The following is a 27086-nucleotide window of genomic DNA, read 5'->3' as shown; positions in this document are numbered from 1 at the left end:
AAACAAGTATGTGATCATCATGCTCAAAATTATTACATGCACAACTCATGTGTCTGTGTGTGAGAAAATATATTATGATATTCTGAAAGAATTCATTTTGTCAAGTGAAGTGAACTTGAACAGATATCCCCTGCTAACTGTGTAGGGAGCAGCAAACACTGTAGGAATCATGTGAATTGGAACGCAGCCTATGTATGAGATTTTTTTTGTGGAACTGGCAAAACAAATGCCTGACAATAAAAGGCTTGAATGTAGAGAGCAGCCTGACTGGCAGGAGTACTAGCATGTTGGACAACTGCTACACTGGGCACTGAGCCAAAAGAGCGAGCGGGCAAGTAGGGAATGGGGTCAGTTGAGTTTGTTGCTTGCGGGACATCCATGAGCTCCATGTCTTCACCTCCAGAGAGATGACGTTATACGTTTACCTCTCTCAACCTCTCCAGCTCCTCCTGCTCCACGGCCAGAAACTCTTTTACCACATGACTGAATATCAGTACAAAACCTAAGCTCTCATCTGACCCCATTACTTTCACAACACACGCAGAACTCCACAAGAAAAACACTTTTATATCTCCTATCAAGGAAACACTGGTAACACGTTAAAATAAGGTTCCATTTGTTTACTACATTAGTTAACATGAAATAATAATTCACTTTTACATAATTTATCAATCTTGGTTAATGTTAATTTCAATATATACAGTACAAATTCATTTTTAAAATCAAAAGTTGTATTTTTTAACATTAGTTAATGCACTATAAACTTACATGAACTAACAATAAAGAAATTAATTTTTATTAACTAACATTAACAAATATTAATAAATGCTGTATAATATATATATATATATATATATATATATATATATATATATATATATATATATATATATATATATATATATATATTGTTCATTGTTTGTTCATGATACCTAATCTAACAAATGGAGCCTTATTGTAAACCGAAACACTTGATCCCTGATGTTTAGCCATCTGACATACACAACAGCATTCAAACTCATACTATATTTGACCGTGTGCCACGGAGCTTAGATCCATAAAGATGTCTTTATCATCTTTCAGACTGGAGTAAATAAATGCATGCATCTTCTGGCCTCCTCGCACACACTTTATGGACCCAATTATTAGTGCAAACAATTCCAGGCACATACACAGACTATGCGAACAGAGACGTGTGATTGGAAAAAGCATGATACTAGTATATGTGTGTGATACACACAAAATGTGTATACAATTGTATTTGGTGTTGGTGAGTACTGTTATAAGTGTATTGAAATGATAACCACGTTTTCTTTATATACATGCTGATGTGTGGACTGTCATCTTTAAATGGACAATATGAGAAAATACTCTTATTTTAACAGGTTGCTGAGAGATCGCGCATGCATGCCCGGTCTTTTCATTTTCTCCTGTAGTCACAGGTAAAGAACATGCACATTTATTAGAACAACCTGTTGAAATGTGATGATATTCTAACAATTACAATGTACTGAGAGTGTAAGTTGTGTGACATGTAATTATTTCAGTTTCGCTTTGATTCATAATATCCCGTCCATGGGGTCTGTGAATTGAAGTGATGTAAATGGTTCCATTAATCAATATATTAATCATAATGAGTGAATATCTGTTGTTGATTTAACAAAGCGTTTATTTGTTCATGTTAAGGAGTTTAGAGAAAAGTGTTAATGTGTTTGCCAAGCTCACTCTGTGATCGCATTTGGCGCGCGTGGTGATGATGTGATCAGATCTGAGGAAAAAGGTACAAAAAGCCTGCAGATTTATGTGAAACCAATAGAAATGTTTTCATGAGGGAAAGAAAAGTTTTTAACTGATTTTGGTGATACCATTTAAAAGGTGAAAGTAACCAAAACAAATGTATATTGTTACTGTGGTGAGTTATTGCATGTTATATACAATGTATTGGTAAATGAGAATGATAAATACAATTATTGAGATGTGATCAAAAGGGAGAAGTGAAAATACTGAGACTAAAGAAATGTGAAGTAATGTTTCAATAATACAGCTGAAAAATGACTGTTGTAACTGAAGTTAATTGATTGATAAAAATAAACACATGAACAGAGGAGCTGTGAGAGAGCAGACACAACTTCCTGGTCTCTTCATTCTCCTGTATTCACAGGTAACAGTAATCTGTCAGCAGGGTCTCCTGAGTCAGGGCCTGCAACAGATTCTTGGGGGCTCGTTCAGGATCAACTCCACATTTACATTTAGCAGACACTTTAATCCAAAGCAATTTACAGTGTACTTATTATAGGGACAATCCCCATGGAGCAACCTGGAGTTAAGTGCCTTGCTCAAGGACACAATTGTGTCTAACAGTTATGTGCTTTAGCCCACTACACCACCAACACTCCATATCACATGATGTGAGGAGGTTGATCCAAATACTCCTGAACCGTGGGGCCAGAGACCCAGAGGCGTAAGGGATTGAGGCTGGTGGCTGCTGCGACAGCGAGACAGGGAACACACCCGGAGGGTTGAGCAGACAGCTATCTTTGTACTGAGGTTGAGGCTGTGATGAAGAGGACGACGGAGAGTGACATCATGGCAGATTGTACAAGGAAACGGGGACATCAGGAAGGACCTGGTCACACTACCTGCTGATGAACTGTTCCAGCAAGGTCATCAGACCAATACCGGGAAAAGTCCCATCTGAATTAGACTTGGAGGACAGTGATGAACTTAAGGCTTTGCTAGCTAACAGTAATGTAACCGATGATGCTTTCCTCAGGCACGTTATGAAAGTCAGGAGTGATGAGAACGAGAGGCTGCGACGGCTGGGCCCACCAACCGAACAGAACAAATGTCCCAACCAGACATTACCCACCCAACGCCGACCAGGTCTGGGGAGGGAGAAGTGCTAGAGCAAAAACATACCCATCATAGACAAAAGAGTGAATCAATGAGTAAAGGGTAAAGTCCAGGAGTCAAGAAATAAGTATTCTGGACCCCTATGAGAACAAAAATGGCGCAATAATCAAGCTAATTGGAAGCAAGGCGCTGATCCATTGCAACTTGAATAGCCTAACAGTGAAGGCGCTACTTGACACAGGCACGCAGGTCAGCATGGTGGACCGTGCAGGGAAGGAGAAGTATCTGCCAAATGCCAAGGTGAGGTCGCATCGGGAGCTTCTTGGATGTCAAGATGATATGATAGTCTACGCTGTAAACGGAGGTCTCATCCCGTTCGACAGCTGGACAATAATCGCAGTAAATCTGCTAGGGAATGAGGACCCCAATCTGTCTATTAACGTCCCATTCCTGGTAAGATGCCAATCGAGAGACCACTCCTGGGTTTCAACATAGTAGAAGAACTAATTCAGGGGCGGTCTGAGCGACTGATGCCAACACTTACCTCCTTACTGGTGGGAGCCATTGATGTGCCTAATGAAAAGGTACAAGCTTTAGTCAAAGTGGTCAGGGCTACGGAGGAAGAATATGGAAATGGGCTTCCTGTGTGAAGTGACGAATCCCTTCAGAGATCGCGCAGTTGAACTCTGTGGCCTTGTTTGAGCCTCATGAAGATAGTACTCATTTAAGATGCTTGGACATTGGAGAAGGTCTCTTAGAGATACGACCCCAAATGGACTCTTGGGTTTCCATCCCCATTGGAAATAACACGGGGACCAATGTGACTCTGCCACAAGGTGCAGTGATTGGAACTTTACAGCAGATTGAGAGGATAGTGGACTATGGGCAGGCAAGGGAGTTGAGACACACAACGACGATCCAAGCTGCAACCACCCAAGGGGATGATGAAGCATCGTTACGGCATCCACCCATCGACCTAGGGCATCTGAGAAAGAGCCAGCGAGAAATTGTTTAGAGGATGTTGTACAAGGAGTCTGGTGCATTCAGCAGGATGACGACAACATCGGTGCATACCCAGGTCATAGGCAAATCAGAGGGTGACACGAATGGCTGAAGCATACAAGATTGCAGAGGGAAACAGTCGGAGTGCAAGTGCGAGAGGAAAGACACAGTATGACCAAAAAGAGAGAGGAGTAGTACTAAAAGTGGGAGACAGAGTACTCGTCAGGAACCTTGGTGAACGAGGAAGCCCCGGGAAGTTACAATCCTATTGGGAGAAAATGATCTATGTAGTGAGAGAACAAGTCTCAGATAACCCAGTGTATGTAGTTTACCCTGAAAACGGAGACAAGAGAAAAACAAGAAAACTACACCGGAACTTACTCCTACTTGTAAATGACTTACCAGTGGAAGCTTAAATGGCGACACCCCGGCAGACGAGACCTGAAAGACAAAAAAAGACAAGGGGACAGGTAACCCATGAGGAGAACAACAGGGTCAGTGACATGACGGATTCAGATGAGGAAAGTAGTGGAGGAGGATATTGGTTGAGGATTCCAGTCAGCTGGACTGAATCAGGGAACGATCAACTCCCAGAGAGAGTACCTGTAAAGTAAATACATAATCATGCACATGAGAGAGAAAATCCAAGTCACATTCCAAACAGAGCGGGTCAAAAGACAAGTGAAAGCCTATCAAATGGAAAGAGAAATACTCAACTTGTGCCACCATGCCCAGATGACAAAAATGAGGGAGGTGGAGTGGACATTGATAGTGAGCTAGAGGACTTGCCAAAAAGTACTATGAGTTAAATGAGGGACGTGGAGATGGAAGTGAGAAGGTCAGTCAGAGAGCGGAGGCCAAAACAGATTTGTACATATGATACATTAGGCCAGCCTGTGGTACACCCCTACCCACACTAAATTGACAGCCAACCCCATTACACACATACCTGTTTGGGGCTTGCCCAGTCATACCACACCCATCACCTATCCCACCCTGTACATACCACAAACACATTCACCCTATGGGTTTACAACACCTGTGTATTGAGTATGAGTATTGTAAAAAAAAATATACAAATATGGGGTATTTGAATTCAGAAGTTTTGACACTTTTTAGTCAGGGAGAATGTGATACACATAAAATGTGTATACAATTGTATTTGGTGTTGGTGAGTACTGTTATAAGTGTATTGAAATGATAACTATGTTTTCTTTATATACATGCTGATGTGTGGACTTTTGAAAAGAACTGTCATCTTTAAATGGACAATATGAGAAAGACTCTTATTTTGACGGGTTGCTGAGAGATCGTGCATGCAGAAGCGCATCTGTGAGAGAGCAGAAGCGACTATTGAAATGATAACTATGTTTTCTTTATATACATGCTGATGTGTGGACTTTTGAAAAGAACTGTCATCTTTAAATGGACAATATGAGAAAGACTCTTATTTTGACGGGTTGCTGAGAGATCGTGCATACAGAAGCGCATCTGTGAGAGAGCAGAAGCGACTTCCCGGTCTTTTCATTTTCTCCTGTATTCACAGGTAAAGAACATGCACATTTATTAAACAACCTGTTGAAATGTGATGATATTCGAACAATTACAATGTACTGAGAGTGTAAGTCATGTGACATGTAATTATTTTAGTTTTGTTTTGATTCATAATGTCCTGTCCATGTGGTCTGTGAATTGAAGTGATGTAAATGGTTTCATTCATCAAAATATTAATCATAACGAGTGAATATCTGGTGTTGATTTAACAAAGCATTTATTTGTTCATGTTAAGGAGTTTAGAGAAAAGTGTTAATGTGTTTGCCAAGCTCACTCTGTGATCGCATTTGGCACGCGTGGTGATCAGATCTGTGGAAAAAGGTACAAAAAGCCTGCTGATTTATGTGACACCAATAGAAATGTTTTCATGAGGTAAAAAAAAGATTTTAACTGATTTTTATGATGCTATTTAAAAGGTGAATGTAACCAAAACAAATGTATATTGTTACTGTGGTGAGTTAATGCATGTTATATACAATGTATTGGTAAATGAGAATGATAAATACATTTATTGAGATATGAAAAAGGGAGAAGTGAAAATACAGAGGCTAAAGAAATGTGAAGTAATGTTTCAATGATACAGCTGAAAATACGCTTTAATCATTAACATGTTATCAAACACACAACATGTATGTGATTTTTTCCAGAAACATTAAATAAAAGTTCTCATTCTAGAGAAAGTCACAATTTTAAATGCATATATTTGCTAAATAGTCAACATTTAAGAGTCCACTTGCAGATACATGGCTTCAAAGCTAACAGACAAGGAATAAAAGCCACAAAACTCCAATTTCAATTTCACAGGCTCTTTAAGAATCTGGCACACACTCCCTGTGTTATCTAATGCAACCGCAGCAAGAAAACCCTACTCAAAGAGAATCTTATGTATATGTAATGTAGCAGGACATTACATGGATGTGTATCTTTGTGTGTTAATTCTTCCAGGGACAGAGAATGTAAATACATTGATTGAGCCAGAGTGTTGCTCCACACCGGATCTGCATGTTGTGTTTGAATGTACGGAACATATCTTTATCAACAGAGCCTGTGGGTGGTTATAGAGCTCAACAAGCCTCATCAAACAAGCTATGGGAAAAACAGACAGCCTTCACAATATGTTCAAGATCATATCTATTTCATAGCATTTACTTCAATATCAGTCTCCTGTGTCTCCAAGCACCCACCTGTGTAGAGGAGAAACCATTATGCACTTTCAGTTTTAGTTTGTCTTTCTCCTCTGCCTTAGACAGCTGAGTCTTTTGCGGGACCTTGTCCATTTGAAAACATGTGGTAAGCCTTGTGGAATGTTTTAAATGGCTCCCAGATGTGAATGTCAGACAGCTTTAACCCTTTCCGACATCCTCCCAGGAGAACTGCAAATTCACATAGAAAGATTTGTCCATGCACCTCTAGATGCTCAGATTTTAATATATTTTTTATTTACATTTACATTTATTAATATAGCAGTCTCTTTTATCCGAAGCGACAAATGAAGAATAAAGTGATTCATCTTAAAGCACAATTAAGAGAAGTGCTGGAATACAAAGTTGCAAAGTGCTCAGAGAAGTACACATAGATATGAAGGTTACAGACAGCAGTGAAGGAAGGGATTGATAATATATTATAATTTAGTTTTATAAGAGGATGTGAAAAGACAGTTATTGCATTAGTAGGATTGAATCAAGTGCTCACGAAAGAGATGTCTTTCGATGTTTTTTGAACGTGACTAGTGAATCAGCTGCTTGGGTGGAGTTTGGCAAGTCATTCCACCAGTGAGGGGCAGTTGAAGTAAAGATCTAGGAGAGTGATTTTTTGTCTTTGTGAGATGGCACCACAAGGTGTTCTATAAGCGAGCATCAATGCTTTGAACTTGATGCGTGTAACCACTGACATCCAGTACAGTTTGATGAAGAGAGGCATGACATGCACTTTCTTGAACTCGTTGAAGACTAATCATTCAGCCGCATTCTGGATCAATTACAGGTATGACTGTACATGAAGGAAGTCTTGCTCTATCATTGTAGTAGTCCAGTCTGGATATAACAAGAGCCTGGACAAGGATTTGTGTAGCATGCTCAGATAGGAAGGGTCTGATCTTCCTGATATAATACAAAAACAAAAAAAAGGAGTTTGAAGCAAATCTGCATGATTGGGCTGTTTGTGCGATGTGGCCTTAAAAGGTCAACTGATTGTCAAACACAATCCCAAGATTGGAGAAGAGGAGACTAAGCACGGAACCCTGAGGTACCCTGGTAGCAAGTTATTGTCACTTGGAAAACACTTTCCTCCAAGACACCATTAAGGACCTATCAATGACGTAAGACTCAAACTAGCAGAGCACATTTCCTGTGATACTCATTTGTGTGGGGGTTGAAAGGAGGATCTGGTGGTTGACAGTGTTAAAATCAGCAAGCAAGTCCAGTAGATTGAGGAGAGACGATTTGGATGCTGCTCTCTCCAGCCTCAGAGCTTCAGTTATGGACAGCAAGGCAGTCTCAGTTGAGTGTCCACTCTTAAAGCCAGACTGGTTGTCATCTAGCAGGTTGCTCTGGGAGAGAAAAGAGGAGACTTAAGAGAACACAACTTGTTCAAGTGTTTTTGGTATGAACGGGAGGAGAGAGACCAATCTTATATAGTTTTCTAAGAGCGCAGGGTTTAGTGAGGGTTTCTTAAGCAGTGGAGTTATTCGAGCCTGCTTAAATGGAGTGAGAAATGTACCATTGATAGGAGGTGTGTTAACTCTGTGTGTATCTGCAGGTTGGTTTGAAGGGGAAATGGCTTGGAGGAGATGGGAGTGAATAGGGTAAAGGGGGCAGTTAGTAGAATGGCTGGAGTGGAGAAGTTTAGAGACTTCAGCTTCAGAGAGTAGAAAGAAAGATGGAAACGTGGTGAAATGTGGTGCGTAATTGTGGGTTTGTGGTGTTGAGAATTGACTGCTGATGATTGTTATTTTGTCTGTGAGTAAAGTGGCAAATTCATCAATTGTTAGAGAGTATGTTGGAGGGGGAGGATGATGCTTATAGAGAGGTGAATTTTTTAATAGGTTGCGATTTATGGAAGTACTGTTGATTTTGATTTGATAGTAACTTTAGTAGTGGTGGCATTTATCATTATATCATGCATCTGCTATGACGTTTCCTCATGTCAGAAACCTGATTTTTTTATGTAGTCAATCTTGTGCTTTTATGTCTGTTTGTGCCATTAAGTAGTTTTAAAATTGAGGCAGTAAAGAACTGCTCTACATCCCCAGGCATTGCCACTCGACTGCTTTGAGTTGAGTGAGATGAGGCTTACACACAATCCCTTTCCACACCAAAATCAACAGTCAAATCACTTTTACTCTAGCACTTTTACTAACTCTAGCGCATTCACTTCATTCTCCATCAGGTTCTCACTCTCAAGGCATCAAGTACTGATTGTAAAAGCCCTGCGTATCACTATATAGACAACAAAAGTGCCCCTTGGTGTCTGTTGCAAAAATCAAGGGTTCTGGCAAACATGCTGCAAATTTGCCACTCATTATTTTCACATGCAAAGAAGCTAAGCACAATATTCTTCATTTTAAAAACAGATTGGCTACAGTAGTGTTTTCTAGTAGTAATTTCTGTATAATGTTTATTTTTGCCAAAGATTTGCTGCAGGTTCACCACTACCGGTGAAGAGCTGCAAACGTCTGGCAATTATTTGTGGTAAATCACCAAGTTAATTTGCATGTGAAAACAATTGCTTGTTTACATGGACAGCAGAAAGCCATTAATTACTAGAAAGCTGCTTAAGACTCGAAAGTGTTATCGGCTTTCTCTTTACTCCTGTAACCACCATATTTTGCAATGTGGACATAAGCAATCATTTCCGGCAAGTGTAACAAAGTTCTGCTGTCATTTAGTGATATGGGCTTGTAAACTATGACACAACCACAGGAAGTATAGCACAATAATATCCTAATGTTGGATAATTTTACAATAATTCAATTTATTTTAAAAGAGTAAATCATTAAAATGTTGCTGTGTTGTATTGAAGAGACGATAATAAAATCTGCTTCTTACTTTACCAAGAGCATGACGATGCAGGATTTTCATGTCTACAGGTAAACCTCCATGCATATGTACCTGCATAACCTCTGATGTTGCAGATGTTTCATTAGCCATGATAAATGCAAGATCTGCGTGTCTATTTTTTATACCATGCTAAGTAAGAGAAAATGCTCTTTGACAAGAATGGAGAGAGTTTTATTTTGTAAGATGCAGTTTTGGTGCAAAGAAATTTTATGCAGCATTTTCCCAGCGGCTTTTGCTCTCTTTCTTCTTCTCTCTACTGGTTGTGTAAAGTTTGTGGTTGCCATGAAAGATGATGCCAAGGACTCTCCGTGTCAGCGCCTGATGTCTCATTCATTCTGCCTGTGTAACGGTAACTGCAGTCATGGGCAGTCATGGAATTAGCCCACAATACCAAAAAACATATGCACAAAGAAGTTTTAAATTAAAGTAAATACACAATACTAGGAGAAAAGCTTCAGTGCGCTTTTTTGGAACACAAACATATAGCCCAATTCTATTAATTTATTGTTTAGCCTAATTTTGAAAAAATGCAGGCAAAATTCCTTGTATTAATATAAATGTAGAGCGGAGGAGGGCAGGGTCAGGCTGAAACAACGCACGCCCGGTCCACAATCAGCCTGATAGGGGCACGCGAGGGATAAAGGTGGCCGGTGACGACGGTTCGAGAGAGAGAGAGAATGACATGCAGCTGCTCTGTGTTTATGTTTGTGTGTTTTCCGTTCAGTTTATTATTAAAACTATTATTTATATTGTCAAGCCGGTTCTCACCTCCTCCTTTCCCTTAACCCACTTTACACTACACAATGATCACTGTAAGACATTATAGATATTACAGTTTAGTTTTGTTTTTTTGTTTTTTTTAATGCATGATTTCCTGTAAAGCTGCTTTGAAACAATGTGTGTTGTGAAAAGGGCTATACAAATAAAAATGACCTGACATTTGGAGTAATTGGGTAAGAACCTATAAAAGGGTTCTTTCTGTCCCGATTTCTGTCATGTGCCAATTTCCCTAGAAGGTCATGTATCAATTTCCCTTGAAGTGAAGATTTTGTTCTCTTAAACATATGTGATGGAAACGCTGCTTTATTCTCAAATTGCTTTCGTGGAATGTCAGTTTTACACAAAAATTACATATGTAACTAGCACTGAAAGATGACTTATGAGAAACATTTTCCCTCAATTCACTGACAAGGGCATCAGAACTTTATTATTTATCAGAGTTTTCCTCTTTCAGGGCTTCAAAGACATCTCTCTTACACTTCCTGAACCAACACTTCGCTGAGCATTCTGCCCCTGATCAGCGTGAACGAGTTAGATTATTCTACCTTTATGCACCATCAAGTTGCACTGCTTTCAATACCTCTGGCTTAGGCTGGTGCAGTGTTGCACACCATGGGACACCAGGCAGATTTGCTCCGAGCTACCAAGAATACTGCTCAATCCATCTGCAGGTCTATGTGTAGCCTGGTTACCTCTAAATGCCACATCTGGCTGAAATTGTCAGATCTGAGTGACAGGGACAAAACCTTTCTGCTTGATGCCCCTGTGTGCTTTCAACAAGTTGAAACTTTCGACAAAGTTCCTGCCAAGGTGGAGTAGATATTTTACCCAAACGGTTTGCTCCAGCTCTACCTCAGGGCAGCGTCCAGTTAAATAGTGCATTACCATGACTAATCCTATGTCTTCCCACAGAGTAGAGACAGAGCCGCTGGTTAAGAGGCAAACCCAGTAGCCTGCACCCAAGAGGAAGGTGGTGCTTTGAGGACCTCAACCCAATGGAAAAGTTCCTTCTGGACGGGCCGAGCATTCCTTATTTTCAGGCACCTACAAAGTGGGGTAGTACATGTACGGACCAGTCTACAGCAGCTCAGAAGAATGACCGGAACACTTCTACATGTCCCCGCAATATTCCTCCCGGCTCTCCCCATAATAATTATGCCAGTAAAGAGACCAAATGTCTGTTTTAGTTGGCTGTAACAAACTCAGACTGGAGATCGGTTTAGAATCCATTATGCAGAAGAGTTAATTAAACAAATCCAAGTCAGAAAGCTCAAACTCGGTCAGAATATCAGGCAGAGTTAGGCAACAGGCAAACAATCCAGTAAAGCCACACATTACTTAAGGAGGATTTTTCACAAGTGACAACATTGGCAAAAAAACATATTGATATTAACATATAGTTGGTTCTTTTGTAGTCGAGTCAGTACTGTCTTCACCTGTTGAATGTGTTGTGCCATAGTTTCAAGTCAAGTCAAGTGGTTTTTATTGTTGTTCAAACATATACAGTTAGTACACAGTGAAACGAGACAATGTTCCTCCAGGACCATGGCGCTACATAAAACAACATAGGACAAACACAGAACCACATGAGACTACACAGACTAAATAACATACCTATATAAAGTGCACGTGAAAACATGTGCAATAAGTACAGTGCAGCGCCGACCAGTACACAGTAGTGCAAAAAGATGACAGTTTCTAAAAATGCCAAATGTAAACATAACATACTATGAGTGTTCTATGGACATAGCAATTATTGAGGTAGCATCCAGGTATAATAAATTGAGGTAGCAGCCAGGTATAATAAATAAAAAGCACAACTCAGGACACGTGTGTGTGTGTCAGTCTCTGAGTATTGACGAGTCTGATGGCTTGGGGGAAGAAGCTGTTACACAGTCTGGCCGTGAGGGCCCGAGTGCTTCAGTACCTCTTGCCAGATGGCAGGAGGGTGAAGAGTTTGTGTGAGGGGTGTGTGGGGTCATCCACAATGCTGGTTGCTTTGCGGATGCAGTGTTTTTTGTAAATGTCTTTGATGGAGGGAAGAGAGAGCCCGATGATCTTCTCAGCTGTCCTCACTATCCTCTGCAGGGCTTTGTGGTCCGAAACGGTGCAAGTCCCAAACCAGGCAGTGATGCAGCTGCTCAGGATGCTCTCAATAGTCCCTCTATAGAATGTAGTGAGGATGGGGGGTGGGAGATGTGCTTTTCTCAGCCTTCGAAGAAAGTAGAGACGCTGCTGGGCTTTCTTGTCAATAGAGCTGGTGTTGAGGGACCAGGTGAGGTTCTCCGCCAGGTGAACACCAAGAAATGTGGTGCTCTTGACAATCTCCACAGAGGAGCTGTCGATGTTCAGTGGAGAGTGGTCACTCTGTGCTCTCCTAAAGTCAACAACCATCTCTTTTGTTTTGTCCACATTCAGAGACAGGCTGTTAGCTCTACATCAGTCTGTTAGCCGCTGCACCTCCTCTCTGTATGCTGACTCGTCGTTCTTGCTGATGAGGCCCACCACGGTTGTGTCATCGGCGAACTTAATGATGTGGTTCGAGATGTGCATTGTTGCATAGTCGTGAGTCAGCAGAGTGAACAGCAGTGGACTGAGCACACAGCCCTGGGAGCTCCAGTGCTCAGTGTGGTGGTGATGGAGATGCTGTTCCTGATCCGGAGTGACTGAGGTCTCCCAGTCAGGAAGTCCAGGATCCAGTTTCAGAGGGAGGTGTCCAGGCCCAGCAGGTTCAGCTTTCCAATCAGGTGCTGTGGAATGATTGTGTTGAATGCTGAGCTGAAGTCTATGAACAGCATTCGAACGTATGAGTCCTTTTTATCTAGGTTTGTGAGGGCCAGATGGAGGGTGGTGGCGATGGCGTCATCTGTTGAACGGTTGGGACGATACGCAAACTGCAGTGTGTCTAGAGAGGGGGGCAGCTGGGTCTTAATGTGCCTCATTACGAGTCTCTCGAAGCATTTGATGATGGGTGTGAGGACGGTTGTCGTTGAGGTAGGACACTGAAGACTTCTTTGGCATGGGGACGATGGTGGTTGCCTTGAAGCACATTGGAACGACGGTGCTGCTCAGAGAGATGTTGAAGATGTCGGTAAGAACATCTGCTAGCTGGTCTGCACATCCTCTGAGCACCCTGCCAGGAATGTTGTCTGGTCCAGCAGCCTTCCGTCGGTTGAATCTACGTAGAGTTTTCCTCTCATCAGCCATGGTAAGATGGTCATCAGCACCTGGTCATTGGGAGAAGGGGTGTCTTCCTTGCCACCATGTCATTCTGCGAGCGTAGAAGTCGTCAAACCGAGCATAGATGTCATTCTGCGCATCTGGAACGGAGGTATCTTTGTCACAGGCAACTGATGTTGTCCTGTAGTTGGTGATGGCCTGGATTCCCTGCCACACCCGCTGTCCTGGAAGTGACAGTGGATTCTCTGGGCGTGCGCGCCCTTTGCCTCTCTGATGGCCTGGGACAGTTTGGCACTCGCTGTTCTTAGGGCATCCTTGTCGCCTGCTCTGAAGGCGGAGTCTCGGGTCCTCAGCAGTGCACGCACCTCCGCAGTCATCCACAGCATCTAGTTCGAGCGTGTGGTGATGGTCTTGGAGAAGGTGTCATCATCAATGCACTTGCTGATGTAGCTGGTCACTGATGCTGTTTATTCCTCCAAGTTGGTAGCGTCGCCATATGTTGCAGCCTCCCTGAACATGTGCCAGTCAGTACACTCAAAACAGTCCTGAAGAGCAGAGATGGCTCCTGCTGGCCAGGTTTTCACCTGCTTCTGGAGCGCTCCTGGGATGTTTGTGTAAACAAGATCAAGCATGTTTGCCCCTCTCGTTGCAAAGTCCACATACTGATGGAATTTAGGGAGCACTGTCTTGAGATTTGCATGGTTGAAATCTCCGGCAACAATAAACAGTCCATCAGGGTGAGTGTTCTGCAGTTCACTAATAGCCCCATACAGTTCACTGAGCGCTTCCTTAGCGTTAACGCTGGGGGGAATGTAAACTCTGGTTATAATAACAGTGGTGAATTCCCATGGTAAATAAAAAATTCTGCATCTAACAGTCACAAGCTCCACCAGCGATGAGCAGTAACTAGAGACTAGCATAGAGTTATTGCACCATTCCATGTTGATGTAAACACACAAGCCACCACCGCAAGTCTTACCGCACAGAGCTGCATTTCTGTCGGCACGAAACGAGCCGAGCCCGTCTAGCTGAATGGCGGCATACGGAACTCTGACGCTGAGCCACGTCTCCGTGAAAACAAAGACGCAGCAGTTTCTAAGCTCACGCTGCATAGTCTGCTGGAGTCGGATGTAGTCCAGTTTATTGTCCAGGGAGAAACATTTGAGAGCAGGATAGATGGGAGAGCTGTCCGGCTAGGGTTTGTTTTTAGCCTAGCATGGACCCCCCGCCCTCTTGCCACGCTTTCTCTTCCTCGCACACCGCATACGACGTCCCCTCCCCCGGTCACCGGCATCAGGCGACGCCAAGGACTGGAGGCCTGGTCTCCACAGCAAGCCGAGTTTGCGTTGCTTCTCCTACAGATCATCATGCAGATTGGTTGTTGCATGAATCTTATACTTTAGCAGTGTCTGGCGATGGTAGACAAGAACACCGGTTTCTCCGATGTCCATGTCGGGCTAAGTGACAAAAATAGCACCATTTTGGATCCGGAGTGGCCACTGTGTGCTATCGCGCCGCCATCTTGGATCATAAATCCAAGATGGTTTGTGAGTAAATAAGGATGTCATCTATGTTGATGATGACACATTGATTTAGGAGGTCACAGAAGATCTTGTTGATGAAGGACTGGAATACAGCTGGTGAGTTGGCAAGGCCATATGGCATGACTTGGTTTTCATAGTGCCCCCTTTTGGTGAGAAAGGCCGTTTTCCACCCATTTCCTTCTCTGATTCAGATGAGATTGTATGCAATCCGGAGGTCTAATTTGGTGAAAATTTGAGCCTCACGCAATTGCTCAAAGGCAGCAGGAACTAATAGCAGTGGGTATCTATACTTGACAATCACTGAATTGAGGCCACGGTAGTCAATGCAGGGTCTAAGACCACCATCCTTTTTCTCTACAAAAAAGAATCCTGCTGCAGCAGGGGACGTAGGAGGGCATATGAAGCCTGGAGGTCTTGGTTTTATTGGGGCATGTAGCACATTGATGACCTGATTGTCCAGAGTAAAAACACAGTCTTTCGCACTGACGTCAGATGCGTTCCTCTGATGATAACCTGGCATATCCTATTTGCATGGATTTGGGAAGTTCTAGATTTGAATGACTGAGCAATGTGTTTAGTGGTGAATAGGCATGAGACATTTTTGCTCTGGTGTTATTTTGAATTAAATTATCCATCTTGACAGCCATGTTGATTTATTGAGATTGGGTGGAGGTTTCATCTCTGCATGCAAGTTCCACTTGTAAATGGTGGTTAAGGCCCTCACGGAGGATGGATTTCAGAGCAATATAATTCCACCCGCTTTGAGCGGCTAGTGTATGGAATTGAACAGCGGATTCAGCAGCGGATTGTCTTCCGAGGCGCAAGTGTAACAGTTTTACAGAAATATCTTGTCCCCCCACAAGATATTCAAACACTTCTTTAATCAGCTTTGAGAAATACTCAAACGAGATCTGTACCATATCGTCTGTGTCCCAAACAGCTGATACCCAATCCAGTGCTTTTCTTGTGAGTAAATTCATCCTAAATGAACACCTCATCCTCTCCTCACGAAAGACCTCAGGTTTATTGGAGAAATAGATCTGACATTGGTGTAAAAACCCCTTGAATTTATCTGCTGAACCATCAAATTTATCTGGTAGAGCAAATCTTACCGGTTCAGCTCTTGTAGGTAGAAGGGAGTGAATATACTGAGTCAGATGTTCATTAGCGGCACACCGACTTGTGAGCTGAGTTTGGAATTCATGCAAGACTCCGCTCTGGTAGTTAAAGGCTGCTTGAAGCTGTGACACTTCCGCTGGATTCTGATCAGGCGAAGTATTTTATAATTAACTCAGACTGGAGATTGGGTTAGAATCCATTATGCCGAAGAGTTTATTAAACAAATCCAAGTCAGAAAGCTCAAACGTGGTCAGAATATCAGGCAGAGTTAGGCAACAGGCAAACAATCCAGTAAAGCTAACAAGACAGAAAGGGTAATCAGAAACGTGAAACCAATAAACAGGCAGAAGATCATAACATAAGGCAGAATGAGAATACACTTGATAAATGCTTGGTAATGCAGATAAACTGGCAATACTTCACAATAAGGGAGTGTGAATGCATGATTTATATACAATACAAACAGGAATTGACAGTGTTCAGAATTCAGGTGAGTGCTACCACTGGTGGACAGGAGACCATTCAAATGTTACATTGGCTCTGTGCCAAATGTTTGTCACATCCAAATAAAGTTTGCAAACCTCCATGGAGTTGCTCGGGGCACAAACAACTTTCCAGCTTGAACTAACCTGGTTATTCTGAGCTACTACCTCAGGAAGGAAGGTGACACTCCATCCACAGAGGGCACGACCACTGTGTCCCCTGAATCGCCATTTGGATGAATGGCGTGGTCTTCAGGGGATCTCCCGCTGGATACTAAAAATGATCCAGTCTGGATATGATTCAGTTAAAGAAAAAGCACCATGTTTCAACACTGTTTGTTCCTCCACCGTACGGGTGCAGGACACCCCGATTCTATGCTCAATGGAATGAACCATTTCAAGATTGGCCAAGATTACAACTTAAAATTAAGCTGAGCTATAGAAATCTATCTTCATATTTACAATTACAGATTCAAATTATGAGTATGAGTGCCCCGTAATTTGCACCCTGACCGGGAAATCCACAACTGAGCAATGGTAGTGATTCAAATTTTGGTAAGTACAGGCCGATTTCAGCTGAAGAACTTCAACCTACTGTCACCAAATTAACAATAAGATCAGTCTGGTCTGGATATATATCTTGTTATAAGTTAACACTCTTCTCATTTGTTCAATATTTTATGTATTACTGCTGCAGTGATCACTAGAATATGTACTGTACTGAAACATTTTGTTGTTCCTGCAGAAACCAAAATTAATAAGCACTGCAAACATTGATAATGACTTAATTGAAATACTGATGGGGCAAAGTTATTTTAGCACATTTAGTACCTGGTTTAACTGGATTTTCAGTGGTTAGTGAATAAGACACAGGTGGTAGTGCAGAAATGCCATGCATAAACACTGTGAATTTGCCCACTGTAATTAGCAATAGATTGACTGTTCATTGTGGGAAATGCAGGTGTGGCACTGAGTTCATATAAACAGATGTATGTCCTCCAGGTGATGGTTGATATGGGTGAAATATTTAGTGTGAGTGCTTTGCTATGCAGCTGATCTCTTGTGCAAAGTTTAAGTGTGGGCTTCAAAAGCCTCACACACTTATGTCACTGTTGTGACCTTTATAGTGGATCTGTCACTTCCCCATTCATGGATTAAGCCTAGCCTTGGTCTAAGCGGCAGAGCTATGCTAAAAAGCTTCTCTGTGAAACATTTAAGCATTTGAAACAATTCGTATTTTAGAGGAGAACCACTAATAATAACATGTAATGGATCTTTGTCACAGACTGATAACGCATTTACACCTATGTAGCAGCGCAAGTAAGTATAAAACTCTTTTCAGCTGTAAGTGATATACAGTATATACCAAGAAAGATGTTCCTTGTGCCTAACCCTAAGACCAGGGCAGATTATTTCTGTGGTTGTTGTAATTACGTCATATATTTGGGTCACGGGACAAAGCTAAGAAACAAAGAGGTTCATCATATTTGATTGGGCGTTTTTATAAAAAGTTTGAAAACCCCCTGATTTTAAACCAAAAATAAAGATTAGTTCTTCCTCAAAAGTGCTCAGAGTAGCAGCCCGGTTCCTTTAAAACATGATTTTGTTTCCAGGTGGGCTGAAAACCTAAGCATAAAGCCAGCCAATCAAATTAGAGCTTGTTTTAAGAAAGCGCTTGCCATTTTGTTTGCAGTATGCATCAGACAGTCAGTGAACAGATGGGCACTCATTGGGCATGCTCTCTCTCTGGATTCTAATGCCATCACAAGCTGTGACTGACACACAGAAGTGATATACTACTGTAATGACTGTTGCACCCAGTGATCTCCTTAGACTTGTCCATTCTTGGAAGAGGACCATGAGGTGGGCAGGGCTTCTGCGATCTCATACTGTGTCCATGATACTGATCCTTTATTTATCCACTTGGCAGCGGCATGTCAGCTAATATACCGAAAATGTTTTTCTTGGGAGGGTCACTGCTGTCTCTGTATGTGTGTGTATATGTGTCCATCTCTGGCAGTGAGATGTAGAAACAGCGCTCTGTGTATATTGATTGGGCGAGCTAATGTTACTCCAAGAATAGCCCCAGGGCAGCGGCCTGCGGTTCAAACCAGCGGTCCATTCAGAGACACCTGCTGAGATCATACTAGGTGACCACCGAACCAGGATTCACTTCCTGTTCCAAATTATTTACCAGCATATATTGCCTACATTGATGCTGCAGTTGAATCCAATTTTCCCTTCCCATGTGACAGATCTGTTGTTTGATGACAGTGTAAATAGCAAAAGTCACACTGAATCTGACATTTTCAATTCTGGGTCACTTTCTTATGTGGAAATAAATTGGTTATGTAACAGAGACCGGGGCTAGTTGTCACAAGGTCTCAGTAACAATGATATTTGGAGACCAAAGTCCAATGGCAAAAATGTGTGTTTTCTCTAGCAGAGGTTTTTATGTGGGTTTCAATAAGAGCCCCACATAAAAAGAGGAAAAATTCACTGATTTCGTAAATGGTGGCCGATAAAGCTAATATTTGAGCTGGAATGAAAACAGACCTTTTCCATGTGGATTGTGACTAATGTTGCACCAAAATGTCTATGCAAAGGTACTCAGAAGGCTGCTTTCTTTAACTAATATTTTTATAACAGAATATTTGACATTATTATTATAAATTGTCCCCCAGTTCTAGAAATGAACAATAAAGAATACATAGAAATAAAATAAATAGCTAAATAAACATCAGTAGTACTTTTTAGTATCACTCAAATGCTGACTATTTTAATACTGCCAGTTAATTAGGGGCAGGTTGTAAAACAAGAAGCATTTACACCTGCCGAGTCAAGAGATAAACAGCGGCAGATGTGTTACACCGTATTCTGCTATATAAGTTCAGGGGAAACTTTCAATGATGGAAAACTAGACTTTCAAATATTACATTTTGTAAATGCAATGACTGGAATTGTTTGGTTGAAGGCAGTACCAAACTGTGAATCCTGAACAAAACAGTTTGGTGAATACACGTTTAAGTCAAGTCTTTATTTGTATAGCGCCTTTCACAACACACATCGTTACAAAGCAGCTTTACAGAAGATCAGGCATTAACAGAAGATAAAACTGTAATGTCTATAATGTCTATGAGTCATCATTGTGTAATTAGATAAAATATGATTGTGAATTGTTTTTAAAAATAAGTAATTAAATAATAATTGTATTTATTTATTAATTGTATATACGCCCCAGTGAGCAAGCCGAAGGCGAATGTAACAAGGAACACAAAACTCCATAAGTTAATGGGAGAAAAAGAACCTTGGCCAGTTCCCCTCTGGCTAACATCATGAATATAATGCCAATATTACTTATGTATAGTGCAAGTCATGGTTTAAAATTATTCAAGTAAGTAAGTGTTAAGTGGAGTGGTGGTGGTGTAGTGGTCTAAGCACATAACTGGTAATCTGGTAATCAGAAGGACACTGGTTCAAACCCCACAGTCACCACCATTGTGTCCTTGAGCAAGGCACTTAACTCCAGGTTGCTCCAGGGGGATTGTCCCTGTAATAAGTGCACTGTAAGTCGCTTTGGATAAAAACGTCTGCCAAATGCATAAATGTAAATGTAAATGTTAAGGGACAGTGTACATTTAACATAGATTTTGTATGAACTGTAAGCTTAATGACTAATGTCTTTGAAGTCCATCCTGTATTAACAGCAGAAGTTCACATAGATGCAATTGTCCTTGTTAGTTGGTTGATGAAGGCTTTTGTTGGCAATTGATAGTCTATGTATTCCATTTCAAAAGTGTAGTCCATCAATAGACTGAGGTGATGCAGGCAGAGATCAGCGAGGTGCATCGCAGTTCAACCTGGCCGGTAATTTCGGTGAGGTTCGGTGTGGTCCATCTTAAGTCCAAGGTTCAGACAATGGCATATGAAGTATCCCATGTGTTATTGTTGGAGATGGCATCAGTTCATCCTCTGAAGTCCATCATATTAGACTGAAGTGATAAGAGATTGAGACAAGGAAACAAATAAAATAATATTAGTAGAGATGCCATTCAATTTATTGCAAGGTTATAGATCACGATCAATGTTTCTGGTTTCTGGTTCCAGCAGACCTTACTAAATCAGCCTAATTGTGGGTTGAAGGATAAATTAGGTGTATTCTAGGCTAAACAGATGAGTCTTTAGTCTAGACTCAAACAGAGTGAGTGTGTCTGCATCCCGAACATTGTTAGGGAGACTGTTCCATAGTTTAGGAGCTAAATAGGAAAATGATCTACCTCCTTATGTGGATTTTGATATTCTAGGATCTATTAACAGGCTAGAATTTTGCGATCGTAATGAACGTGATGGAATATAGAGTGGTAGAAGTTAATTTAAGTACTGCAGAGTTAGACTATTCAAAGCTTTGTATGTAGTTAACAGAATTTAAAAATTAATACGAAATTTAACAGGTAGCCAATGTAACGATGATAAAATGGGGCTAATATGATCATATTTCTTGGTTCTCGTTAGCACTCTGGCTGCTGCATTTTTATCCAATTGAAGTTTATTTATTGATCTTGCTGGACATCCTCCCAGTAATGCATTACAATAATCTAGTCTTGTGGTCATGAACGCATGGCATCAGCAACAGAGAGCATGTGCCATAATTTAGCAATATTTTTTAGGTGGAAGAATGCTGTTCTGCAAACATTGGTAATTTGATTTTCAAAGGACAGATTGGTATCAAATATAACAACTAATTAATTCGCTGTTGAAGATGATGTAACAGTACATCCATCGAGAGTCAAATTATATTTTAGCGTCTTATTTTTAGAGGATTTTGGTCCAATAATTGGTACCTCTCTTTTGTCAGAATTGAGTAGAAGGAAATTTCGGGCCATCCGATCTTTGATTTCATTGATACACTCTGCTAATTTGGAGAATTGTGAAATCTCATCAGGTTTTGAAGAAATATAAAGTTGGGTATCATCGGCATAGCAGTGGAAACTTATTCCACGATTCCTGATGATATCTCCCAGGGGAAGCATATACAAGGAGAAAACCAGAGGCCCTAAAACTCTGGTTTTCGCAGGAGAAGCGATCTATCTACAGGAGTCTGCAGTTGTATGTAAGTGTGTTTATTTCATTGTTTTTAACGTTGTTATAGTGGTATTCATTGCTAGATCAGGTGCTGTTTGTTTACTGTCTTGAACGCGGGTCGCTTAGACGTGTGTTTGGTGTGTGTGCGCGCTATATTTGTGTTGACTTGTCCCATAGTATTCGCTGATAGAATTGCTAGACTTGTTTAAACTTGTCACGTAGGATTCGTTGCTAGATTTGCTTAGACTTCGGGTTGGTTATCCTGTGTGTGTGTAAAACTTTTGTCGTTTTAGTGTCTGCAAACAGTGCTTCACTGGTTTCAGAGTATTATTTATTGCTAAGTGCAGCATAATTTATTTGCGCTGTACAGAAGTTGCGTTTGTTCCCGCGCAACCCTGAGTTTCGGTTTCGGGTGACCACGTGACTAGCTTTGTTGTGATAAGTAGCATTAAGGCGTGGCTGCTTTTTTCCACTGAACAGCTCGTAAAAGTTGTTATTTATTGAACTTAATGCTGACGCGGAAGCGGCAGCGGAAGTGGTGGCCCTCGTGTGAAGACCTACTTGGGTAAAGACCAGCGAGTCTACCTGTGCGAGTCCACCGAGCAAGGACACTGACAAGGCGCCACTCACCAAAGCACTTAAGTATTTTTCTATCCTATCTCTTTTATTATTGTACTTATACATACATATTAACATGTCTAGTTCACTAATAACACATGCCTTCAAGCACATCCCTGTTATCTGTTGTAGACCGTTCACAAGATACAGATGCAAGACAAAACGCAACCCACACAACCTACGGCCGCTTTGCACTTCAACACCTGCTCCACTCTCGTTCTTAGTGGGACTCTGGAACTACCAGTCTGCTGTGAACAAAGCTGCCTTCATTCCAGCTTTCGCCACGCAGTCCACCCTCAGCATCCTGGCACTGACAGAGACATGGATACGTCCTGAGGATACAGCAACACCTGCTGCTCTCTCTAACAACTTCTCCTTCTCCCACACCCCTCGACATACTGGTAGGGGTGGGGGAACAGGTTTGCTCATTCATAATAACTGGACTTTTTCACCACATGCTTCACTATGTAACAATACACCTTTTGAATTCCATGCCATTACTACAATGCAACCCACAAAATTACATGTTGTTGTCATCTATCGCCCCCCAGGTCAGCTGACAAGCTTTCTTGAGGAATTGGATGTCCTGCTGTCCTCCTTGCCAGAGGATGGCAGGCCACTTGTGGTTCTTGGTGATTTCAACATACACCAGGACAAACCCCAGGCCATTGAACTGAATACTCTTCTGGCCTCATTTGACTTGGAAAGACTACACACCACAGCAACTCACAGGTCGGGCAACCAGCTGGACCTCATTTTTACACGTAACTGTACCACCTCTAATATTCTTGTTACACCTTTACATGTTTCTGATCACTACTTTGTTCAATTCAACATGATTCTCCCATCCATTGTAAAACCGACCCCACCTTTGGTTTCCTTTCGCCGTAACCTCCGTTCCCTCTCACCCTCTCGCCTTTCCACTGATGTCTCTGCCTCTCTTCCCACAATAAATGTATTTTCCATGCTTGATGTGAACACTGCCACAGACACACTTAGCTCTACTTTAACAACCTGTCTAGACAACATCTGTCCTCTCTCCTCTAGACCAGCACGGACTACACCACCCAGCCCCTGGCTGTCTGACGTCCTTCGTGAACATCGGACTGATCTCAGGGCAGCTGAGAGGAGATGGCGGAAATCTAAAGATCCAGCTGATCTAGGTAAATATCAGCTTCTGCTTGCAACTTTTTCAAATAACGTTAAAACTGCAAAAACTTCATATTACCAGACCAAGATCAACAGCACCACAGACACTCGTAGCTTGTTTAGAACATTTAACACACTTCTCTGCCCTCCCCCTCCACCACCTGACACATCACTGACAGCAGATATATTCGCCACATTTTTTACTGATAAAGTTACAGCCATCAGCAATACATTCACAGCACCACACCCTGTCAAACACCTGGCTCCTGTATGCAACCCTTCTTTCCCTATGTTCTTTCCTTTAACTGACACTGAGGTCTCTAAACTCCTCCTCTCCAACCACCCCACAACCTGTTCCCTTGACCCCATTCCATCACACCTTCTCCAGGCCATCTCTCCGTCCATCCTACCGGCACTTACATAATTAACACATCCCTTCTTGCAGGCACTTTTCCCACTACATTTAAGCAGGCTCGAGTAACCCCACTGCTGAAAAAACCTGCACTTAACCCCACACAGATAGAACACTACAGACCAGTCTCTCTCATCCCATTCATGGCAAAAACACTTGAAAGGGCAGTTTTCAATCAGATCTCCGCCTATCTCTCACAGAACAAGCTGCTGGATGACAATCAGTCGGGCTTCAAAAGTGGACACTCCACTGAGACTGCCCTGCTGTCTGTCATCGAGTCGCTGAGACAGGCGAGAGCTGAATCGAGATCATCCGTTCTGATTTTGCTGGACCTTTCTGCTGCCTTTGACACAGTCAACCATCAGATCCTACTCTCCACCCTCTCTAAACTGGGTATCACTGGAACTGTGCTTGACTGGTTCAACTCTTATCTCTCAGAAAGGTCCTTTGAGGTAGCATGGAGAGGGGAAGTATCCAAGCCACACAAGTTACTTACTGGGGTACCTCAGGGATCAGTGCTTGGGCCACTTCTCTTCTCCATATACACAACATCACTGGGACCCATCATCCAGTCACATGGTTTCTCTTACCACTGCTATGCTGATGACACGCAACTCTACTTGTCTTTCCAGCCCAACGACACCACAGTGACCGTTCGAACCGCTGCCTGTCTGGCAGACATCTCGGCCTGGATGAAGGAACACCACCTTCAACTCAACCCTGCCAAGACCGAACTCCCTGTCTTTCCAGCCAACCCGGCTGTTGAACACAACATCACCGTGCAGCTGGGTCCAACTACAGTTTCGCCTTCCAAAACGGTCAGAAATCTAGGGGTAACCATTGATGATGAGCTAAATTTCACAGACCACATTTCAAAAACTGCAAGATCATGTAGATTTACTCTCTGCAATATCAGGAAGATAAGACCCTTCCTCTCTGTACATGCCACACAACTGCTCGTTCAGTCCCTTGTCATAACTAGACTGGACTACTGTAACGCTCTCATTGCAGGCCTTCCTGCATGTGCTATTAGACCTCTCCAAATGATCCAGAATGCAGCAGCACGTCTGGTCTTTAATTAACCTAAGAGAGCACATGTTACACCACTCTTTGTCTCTCTCCACTGGCTGCCGGTTCATGCCCGTTTTAAATTCAAGGCCCTGATGCTGGCATATAAAACAGTCACTGGGTCTGCTCCAGCATACCTAAAAACATTTATGCAGAGCTACGTTCCCACCAGAAGCCTGCGGTCGGCTAAGGAAGGTCGCCTTGTCGTACCAAAACAAAGAGGCACCAAAACACTTTCCCGGACTTTCAGTTTCATCATACCACGGTGGTGGAATGACCTTCCCAACTCAATCTGGGAAGCTAACTCACTCTCTATCTTCAAAAAACAGCTAAAAACACATCTTTTCCAAAAGCACTTAACCGGTCAATAAAAAAAAAATAAATAAAAAAATCTACATTTCTTGTTGCACTTAAATCTGTTTTGTATACTATTATGATGATAGTGAAACTTTGTAATATGGCACTTTTTGTACCACTGTCTCCCTAAGATGATTTGCTGATGTTCTTCCTCTTTTGTAAGTCGCTTTGGATAAAAGCATCTGCCAAATGAATAAATGTAAATGTAAATGTAAAACTGATCCCTGTGGCACTCCATACTTTACATTTGTTTGGTTTGACAATTCCTCATTTACATAGACAAAGTGGTAGTGGTCTGCTAAATAGGATCTAAACCATGCTAATGCAACTCCACAAATGCCAACATAATTCTCTAGCCTATTCAAGAGAATGTTGTGCTCTATCTTGTCGAATGCAGCACTGTGAAATAGTTCAAGGACGGGACGGAAACAAACGTCAACTTAAGGGGTAAGTTTTTAATTCTTAAGTTTTTATCACACACATCAGACAGTCTTCCTTGGTTCTCTCTCCCGATGCTCCGTCGCTCCTCCCTTTTATGCCGCTCTCCTCACGTTACTGAAATTAGACACAGGTGTTAGTTATCATTTAGCTCAGGTGTGAGCGCCCTTACCGCTTTTCTCTCCCAGACGGGCGCTTGACCACGCCCCCGCTGCCACATACCCCCACCGCCCGACTCAGGCCGGGCATCATCCGGCCTGCCTACCACTCCCCATTCCTGGAGAGGAAGTCAGCGGCAGCCATCTGCACCCCGGTCTGTGGACCACCTTGAACTTAAAAGGCTGGAGGGCCAGATACCAGCGGGTGATCCGGGCGTTAGTGTCTTTCATGCGGTGGAGCCACTGCAGTGGGGCATGATCCGAGCAGAGGGTGAAGGCCCGCCCCAGCAGATAGTATCGGAGGGTGAGAACCGCCCACTTGATGGCCAGACACTCCTTCTCCACGGTGCTGTACTTAGTCTCCCTCAAGGAGAGCTTCCGGCTAATGTACAGCACCGGGCTCCTCTCCCTCCACCACCTGCGAGTACGGCCCCCAGCCCTCTGTCTGAAGCGTCCGTCTGCAAAACAAAAGGAGAGAGAAGTCAGGTGCATGTAAGCGGCCCCCACAAAGTGCAGCTTTAATGTCTGTAAGCGCCTGTTGGCACTGCTCCGACCACTGGACCGGATCCGGAGCTCCCTTTTTAGTAAGGTCAGTCAGCGGGCTGGTGACATCCGAATAATTAGGAACAAACCGTCTATAATAGCCAGCCAGCCCCAGGAACTGCCTCACCCCCTTTTTGGTCTTGGGTCTAGGGCAAGTCGCAATCGCCGCGGTCTTGTCAATTTGGGGTCGCACCTGGCCATGACCCAAGTGGAACCCCAGATACCGTACCTCCACACGCCCAACCGCGCACTTTTTCGGGTTTGCCGTGAGCCCGCCCGTCTCAGCGATCTCAGGACGGCCCTCAGATGTTGCAAGTGCCGCTGCCAATCATTGCTATAAATGATGATATCATCTAGATATGCAGCGGCGTAAGCAGTATGCGGTCTGAGGATCCTATCCATGAGGCGCTGAAGCGTGGCTGGTGCCCGAACAAACCGAAAGGAAGCGTCACGCAATTGGTGTAATCCGAGCGGCGTGGTGAAGGCCGTTTTTCACGGGATATTGGTGTCAAGGGGATCTGCCAATAACCCTTCGTTAGATCCAAGGTCGAATAAAACCGAGCAGAACCTAACCGATCGAGCAGTTCATCAACACGGGGCATTGGGTGCGTGTCAAATTTAGACACCGCATTGACTTTTCTATAATCCACACAGAAGCGGACAGACCCGTCGCACTTGGGAACAAGGAC

The 27086-nt window shown here is 42.6% G+C and overlaps 1 protein-coding gene and 1 pseudogene across 1 annotated transcript; both read left to right on the top strand.

Moving 5' to 3' along the window:
• Window positions 1–3959: 3959 nt before the first annotated feature.
• LOC127633357 (uncharacterized) lies at window positions 3960–23311 on the top strand (the record flags this gene model as incomplete). The annotated part of the gene is made up of 3 exons (XM_052112390.1): window positions 3960–4174; window positions 22522–22691; window positions 22824–23311. Coding segments are annotated over exons 1-3 (873 nt in total), but the record flags the coding sequence as incomplete, so codon positions are not given.
• Window positions 23312–23930: 619 nt separating this feature from the next.
• LOC127633546 (uncharacterized) lies at window positions 23931–25254 on the top strand (annotated as a pseudogene).
• The last annotated feature ends 1832 nt before the right edge of the window (window positions 25255–27086 follow it).

Source organism: Xyrauchen texanus, chromosome 40 (assembly GCF_025860055.1).
Source record: "Xyrauchen texanus isolate HMW12.3.18 chromosome 40, RBS_HiC_50CHRs, whole genome shotgun sequence".
Taxonomy (NCBI): domain Eukaryota; kingdom Metazoa; phylum Chordata; class Actinopteri; order Cypriniformes; family Catostomidae; genus Xyrauchen; species Xyrauchen texanus.
The sequence above is the reverse complement of the archived record's forward strand: the minus strand, read 5'-3'. Positions and strand labels throughout refer to the sequence as shown.